Source organism: Borostomias antarcticus, assembly GCF_949987555.1.
Source record: "Borostomias antarcticus genome assembly, chromosome: 1".
Classification (NCBI taxonomy): Eukaryota; Metazoa; Chordata; class Actinopteri; order Stomiiformes; family Stomiidae; genus Borostomias; species Borostomias antarcticus.
In genome coordinates this window covers 45,417,608-45,425,107 of record NC_140234.1, presented here as the reverse complement: position 1 = coordinate 45,425,107, position 7,500 = coordinate 45,417,608, and the positions used below count along the sequence as shown (strand labels likewise).

General features: G+C 47.8%; 1 protein-coding gene across 1 annotated transcript in view; it reads right to left on the bottom strand.

Annotated features, from left to right (window-relative positions):
• relt (RELT TNF receptor) overlaps positions 1–7,500 on the bottom strand; it is a gene marked incomplete at both ends in the record, with an annotated part of 14,755 nt that overhangs the window by 2,333 nt on the left and 4,922 nt on the right. The window contains 2 exons of the mRNA XM_084435836.1: positions 1,151–1,229; positions 3,406–3,486. Of these exons, the coding sequence (XP_084291962.1) occupies positions 1,151–1,229; positions 3,406–3,486 (160 nt within the window). The remainder of the gene's footprint in view (positions 1–1,150; positions 1,230–3,405; positions 3,487–7,500) is intronic.

Below are 7,500 nucleotides of genomic sequence, written 5' to 3'. Positions count from 1 at the left end.
TGCTTAATAAATCCAACTCTGTGGGCCGTACCACCACTGCTCCCCCGCCCCCCCCCACAGCCCCCCATGTTCGGCATTGTTCCATTGTGTAGGTTAGAAAAGCTGAGCCATGGACATGAATACAGATACGTGCCCCAGCACAGCACTAGCTGCCGTGACCCCCTGTAACCCCCGATAGCCTCTGGTGACCCCAGCCGGGGAGAACAGAGAGAGGAATTAAGAGCTTTCCAGAGCCAGCGTGTGTCTCTGCATGTGTACGTGTGTGTGTATGCCTTTGTGCGTGCGTGTGTGTGTGTGTGTACCTTTGTTGAGTGGGTGCCTGTGTGTGTGTGTGTGTGTGTGTACCTTTGTTGAGTGGGTGCCTGTGTGTGTGTGTGTGTGTGTGTGTGTGTGTGTGTGTGTACACCTTTGTGTAAGTGGGTGCCTGTGTGTGTGTGTGTGTGTGTGTGTGTGTGTGTGTGTGTGTGTCTGTGTTCAGAGCTTTCCAGAACTTTCCATTGAACTGCATATACGTAGATGTTTCTGTTAGCCGGTGTTGTAATGGTAAATCATTGTACTATCAATCTGTGGACCTGTCTGGACCATTTGAACCACAGGACACCAGCTCTCCATGGGTCAGGCTGACTCAATGGAGCCAATTGGGCTGGATTTGTGCTGACCAGGCAAAAGGCAAAGAGATATGATAGAACATTCTGTGAGTGTATATTTATGAGTGTCCTTCTGTCTTAACAGTACAAAAGGTTATTAGTGTCACTAGTGCTGTATGACACATCGCTACCCAGATGAGTTATGACAGTATGACTCATGAGTCGTGTGAATAGAGGTGACAAGCATAATCTCTTTAGAGGGGGCTCAACCACTGAGTATCCATCTAATTTAACTGAATTTTCATGATCAACAAGATGAGAGTAGATCTATGTCTGAGTCTGGCAGGTGTGATATCTGGGAGGACTTTCTGTCCGTTTCTCTGCCCCCTCTCCTCTGTTTCTCTCTGTTTCTCTCTCCTCTTTCTCTCTCTCTCTCTTCTACTCTGTCTTCCTCTCTGCACGTGAACAGCATGACACAGCAGAAATGGTCTGTGTGAGTGTGTCTTTATGCTGTATACAGTGTGTTTATGTGTGTGTGTGTGTGTAAGGGGCAGTGTACTCACTTGATTGACGAGGCTTTGCTCAAGGCCAACTGATTGCTCTCGTACTCCAGCAGTAGCTCCTCTAGCGCAGCAGCATTTTCTGTAGCGCGCACACACACACACACACACGCGCGCGCGCGCACACACACACAAACCCACACACACACACACACACACACACACACACACACAATGTAGTAAACTAAAGTGAGGAGGCTGAATCAATGTTGTGACCACAATAACACAATCAATATCACAATAAGAGTCCCAGAGGGAAAATCTGGTAATCAATATTTTCCTGTCCAACCCGCTGATTTAGTCTGTCCAAATAGATATTACAATAGGCTAGTAAATGAGCCAGTAATGAAATAGCCATCGCCACACTTTTGGTGTTTGCTAATGTGAAGAACTCCTATAGAAGTCCTGTTAGCTGAGAGGGAATTTGTCCAAATGTATATTATAAAGTCCATCTGACTCCTTCTGTTCATCCTACTCCTTTAGTTCATGTGAGTCATTCAGTTCATGTGGCTCTTTCAGTTCATGTGACTCCTTTAGTTCATCTGACTCCTTCAGTTCATCTGACTCCTTTAGTTCATCTGACTCCTTCAATTCACCATTCCTTGACCAGCTACTGATATTATACAAGGATCTATACTAACAGCAGCTCAGATGTGATATTCTCTCTTTTTTTCTTCATATTGGAGTTTTTGCATACCGGCCACTGGGCAGATACCCTAACTTATGCGGTGGTTTTTGAAAACCTTATGCCCATACCTAGCACCATGCCAAATTGCGAAAAATAGCACCATCCATCCATCTTCATCCGCTTATCCGGGGTCGGGTCGTGGAGGCAGCAGTTCCAGCAGGGGGCCCCAGACATCCCTTTCCCTAGCAGCATCAACCAGCTCTGCCTGGGGAATCTTTAGCCGCTCACAGGCCAGTGCGGAGATGTAGTCCCGCCACCTAGTCCTGGGTCTACCCTGCGGCCTCCTCCCAGCCGGACATGCCTGGAACACCTCCCTAGGGAGGCGCCCAGGAGACATCCTCACTAGATGCCCGAACCCCCTCAACTGGCTCCTTTCGACGCAAAGGAGCAGCGGCTCTACTCCGAGTCTCTCCCGGATGACTGAACTTCTCACCCGATCTCTCAGGGAGACCCCAGCCACCCTCCGGAGAAAACTCATTTTGGCCGCTTGTATCCGTGATCTCGTTCTTTCGGTCATGACCCATCCTTCATGACCATAGGTGAGGGTGGGGACGAAGATAGACCGGTAGATCGAGAGCTTTGCCTTTTGGCTCAGCTCTCTTTTCGTACAACAGTGCGGTAAAGCGACTGCAGAACCGCACCAGCTGCTCCGATTCTCCGGCCAAACTCCCTCTCCATGGTTCCCTCACTCGTGAACAAGACCCCAAGATACTTGAACTCCTTCACTTGGGGTAAGGACTCATTTTCTACTCGGAGCGGACAGACCACCGGTTTCCTGCTGAGAAATCCTCAGATTTAGAAGTGCTGATTCTCATCCCAGCCGCTTCACACTCAGTTGTGAACCTATTCAGAGAGTGCTGGAGGTCGCAGACAGATGATGCCATCAGGACCACATCATCTGCAAATAGCAGCGACGTGATCCCCAGCTCACTGAACTGCAAACCCACCTCCCCACGGCTACGCCTCGATATCCTGTCCATGAAAATCACAAACAGGATTGGTGACAAAGCGCAGCATTGGTGGAGGCCAACCCCCACCGGAAAGGAAGACGACTTACTGCCGAGGACACAGACACAGCTCTCGCTCTGGGTGTACAGGGATTGGACGGCCCCAAGTAGAGACCCCCTCACCCCATACTCCCGCATAACCCTCCACAAGACCTCTTGAGGGACCCGGTCGTAAGCCTTCTCCAAGTCCACAAAGAATAGCACCATTTTTATGAATTCCCTCTCAGCTACATACATGACTATAGCTCCACCCAGACTTTATCCACGGCCATAGCTCCACCCAGCCTTCAGGTGTTATACAGTGTTGTACAGTAGCTACCTCCATGTCTACCCTAATCTCTATCATAATGCGATAATCTTTATTGTGCTGAGATGCACTTCTACAGTAGCAAGTAGTAGTACATTGGCTTTTCCTATGTTAAATGCAATTATTGCAAGTCGCTTTGGATAAAAGCATCAGCTAAATGACTGTAATGTAAATGTAATGATAGGCATGGCTCCTGGTTGGCTAGTGGTCCTAACATAGGCTCATGGCTGTGACATCATCAGTGAAGGACACATACCTTTCTTCTCAGTGATGAGGCGCACTAGAACACTGATGGTGTCTTCGTTAGGGTCGTCAGCTATGTAGGGGCAACCGTTAGCTGCAGACAGAGGATGAATGAATGAATGAATGAATGAATGAATGAATGAATGAATGAATGAATGAATGAATGCATGGATATACTGTATCCCTTTTTGTCAGAGTCAACTCTTTACCACTGTAACATGTGAAACACTTTTCAGAGAACGCAGGCCTCAGCTTGTGCACCGACAGCACAAAAGCAGTTTGCTATTACTCCTCTACGTGTCTGTCTCTCTCTCTCGATAAGTTTGAGGACATATGCACGAGCGCGGCCAGTGGACAAGAGGTCCCCATAGTAACCACTGCCATAGTAACAGAGCCAGGCAGATGGGGGGCACTAGAAAAGCTCACTCAGCGATCACGCTCCATTCAACACTGTTGAAACACACACACATGCTCAGACACGTACGTACACACACACACACACACACACACACACACACACACACACACACACACACACACACACACACACACACACAGTGTACAGAATGCATGGGTGTTTTCAGCATAACCACTAATAACGTGTTGATAGGCCACAACAATAGCCCTGTCTCCAGGCGTACAATTGCTATCTGGGGACAGCAGTATCCGTGTGACTGATTCTATAGACTGATTCTATGTGGACATCTGCTGATAGCTAGCACGCAGGCTAACTCACACACAGGACTCTATGGGAATTGGCGTAGCAGCCTACCCTCGTGCTAGTCCTGTGAGTGTTCCCCTTGAGTGGGGGACAGAAAAGTGCCAGTGTAAGAGGTTTGTTTCTGTAGCCCAGTCAGAACTGGCCCACACCACCCTGGCAGACAACAGACCAGTTATGTAATAAAGAGTGAGAGGGAGAGAGAGAGAGAGAGAGAGAGAGAGATAGAGTCCAAATCTCCGTCCTTCTATCACTCTCTTTCTTTTAACTCTTTCCCATTACCTTCATCCTTCACCTTTTCATCATAGTTTAATCTCATCTGTTACCACTCCTCGCTGTCTCTGCCCCTCCCCCTTCCTGTAATCTCTCTCTGTCTGCACCACTGCATCAGCTGTCCTCAGTGATCACGCTACTGCAACCCTCAGAGAGAGAGGGAGGGAGGGAGGAGAGGAGAGAACAGGCGACTAGTGGAGAGGAGAGAAGAGGAGACTAGTGGAGAGGAGAGGAGACTAGTGGAGAGGAGAGGAGACTAGTGGAGTGGAGACTAGTGGAGAGGAGAGGAGAGAAGAGAAGACTAGTGGAGAGGAGACTAGTGGAGAGGAGACTAGTGGAGAGGAGAGGAGAGAAGACTATTGGAGAGGAGACTAGTGGAGAGGAGACTATTGGAGAGAAGACTATTGGAGAGGAGACTAGAGGAGAGGAGAGGAGAGGAGAGGAGAGGAGAGGAGAGGAGAGGAGAGGAGAGGAGAGGAGAGGAGAGGAGAGGAGAGGAGAGGAGAGGAGAGGAGAGGAGAGGAGAGGAGAGGAGAGGAGAGGAGACTGGTGGAGAGGAGAGGAGACTAGTGGATAGGAGAGGAGAGAAGACTGGAGTGTGACCTGATTGAATAATTGATCTGGGAAAGTAGAGACAGATGAGCAGTGTCAGGTTCCAAAGGGGAGGTGGGGGTGGAGGAGAGAAAAGGGAGGGCTGGAGAGAAGAAGGGAGGAGTTTGTCCTTAGAACAGGGCCAGCTAAGGGTTTCCAATACTGGAAGTGGGGAGACAGTACCAAACATTAGACAAGCGTACAGTAGAGCAACAGAAGCAACATGTCTAAAGCCCCTTTCAGACATGCAGTCTATCCCTGAAAATTGGGGACATGCTTGCATGGGGTCATGGGTGAATGCCATGGAAAATGCCGGCATGGCAGTAACATTGCAGGGACAAGCACCTACGTCAGTGTGATAAAAGACGTTTTCACAAAGGATTTGAGGCCATGCCCCCCCCCACGTCAACGTCAATGGAAGCTCACGCAACATAGAAAATCCTCTAAGCAACGCCTGAAGGACTGGCAGATAATAAAGACCGACTGTACTGTAGGTATGTGTGTGTAGGTGTGTGTGTGCGTGTGTGTAACAATAGGGACCAACTCCCTATGGTGATCCTACCTGTGGTGCTACACGTAGTTTTCTCCAAGCAGACAATGCACTACAATTCCCTGTGATTAATTCTCAAGACTCTTAGTAAGCCTCATGATTCTGGCATCGTCACTTAGTCAAGACGTTAACAATGGGATGTCTGTTCCAGATCCCTCCAGGTTATCTGGTCTGGCTGTATGCTAGATGGACAGACACAGACATAATGGTCAACATGACCCAGAGAGAATAATGACACAAAGCTGAGAACATTGGACCTCATTCCTGAACGCAGTTAAGAAGAAGTTAAGAAGACATTTCTTCTTAACTCCACTTCCAAAGTTCCCGGGACAATTCTGGCATTCCTGGATTGTTTCTTATCTCGGATTTGTTCTTATCTAAGAACAGGATTTAAGAATGCGGAAATGCAGTCGTAGGTAGGCCAGATTGGAGTGCGCCCATGTTCGCAAGGGCTGAATTTATGAGAAATCCGAGGTGATTGCGTTCACATCAATTCTACAGACATCCTAGGCTTGAAAAAATTATAATAATAAATAAGAGAATATTTGTATAATTTCCAATTACGTTTCACATTTATAGTCATGATTCTATGAGACATCGTGGTGTCCTAAAATAAATAAAAGCACTACACAAACACTGCAAATGACAGTGAATGAATAAATAAGCACTTGCACAGGCACAGACTCGCACAGGCACAACAGCACCATATTCTGTAGTTGTCAGAATAGACACATCTACATTCTGTAAATAAACATGTGATTATGCATAACTAAAATATATCATATACCTACATAATATAGATATAGGGCATATCAAGATCCACAAGTAGCCTACTCATGCATTTAACTACACTGTACAATTTAATCATCTGCTCTCAGCACATCCCATCCCTTTCATGTAGGCTATATATTTTGCATTTTGTATTAAAAGTCCATATACCGTCTTGTTTTCTATTGTTATTTTCTATTTCTTAAGCTTAGTGTGCACGTTATAAGAGCCAGCGGAGAAACATCTCACTGCTCATTTTACCGGTACGTTGCATGTGACGAATAAAACGTCGAATTTGCACGTGACCTTGAACATCTATCATGTCAATTAGGAACGTCTCAACTTTTTCCGCGCTGTCTGGGGATTCTGTGTGCACACCACCCTGTAGTAAGGAACTGGCGGGGTGTCTACATGACCCTGTAGTAAGGAGCTGGCGGGACGTTTATGACCCTGTAGTAAGGAGCTGGCGGGCGTTTATGTATGCAAATCCAGGTGTACGAGAACGCGCATTCAACTTAAGAAGGGGAGCACAGCTGAGAACACTTTGGCGGTTTAAGAACACATTTCCACCCGTTCATGAATCCGGCGGGGATCTTTCTTAGGGTTGGTCTTACGAAGTTCGTAAGAAGACATTTAAGAAGACACTTAAGAAAATGTTCAGGAATGAGGTCCATCGTCTCCTTCGCACCAGGAATACAGACTGTTCTCCATGTCTCCAGACCCTCTGCTACAGTTGACCTCCCCTAGTGCTGCTGACCAGTTGACCTCCTCTAGTGCTGCTGACCAGTTGACCTCCCCTAGTGCTGCTGACCAGTTGACCTCCCCTAGTGCTGCTGACCAGTTGACCTCCCTTAGTGCTGCTGACCAGTTGACCTCCCCTAGTGCTGCTGACCAGTTGACCTCCCCTAGTGCTGCTGACCAGTTCAGGTTCCCAGGCTGTTGCTAATCTGCATGTCGCAGAGAGAGAGGAGGCAAACGTTTCCTGGCTCAGCTTACTCACATCACAGATAGTGGGTGTGGTGATGGGGAACAAAGTCAGACAGACAGACAGAGAGACAGGACACACACACACACACACACACACACACACAGAGACACACTGACCTCATCTCTATCAAGCTGCGGTGGTGTGGGTGTGGTGATGGGAACTCTTTTCAAATAGGAACTGTGTTAGAATAACAGCGTGTGCTTGGGAACACAGAGCATGG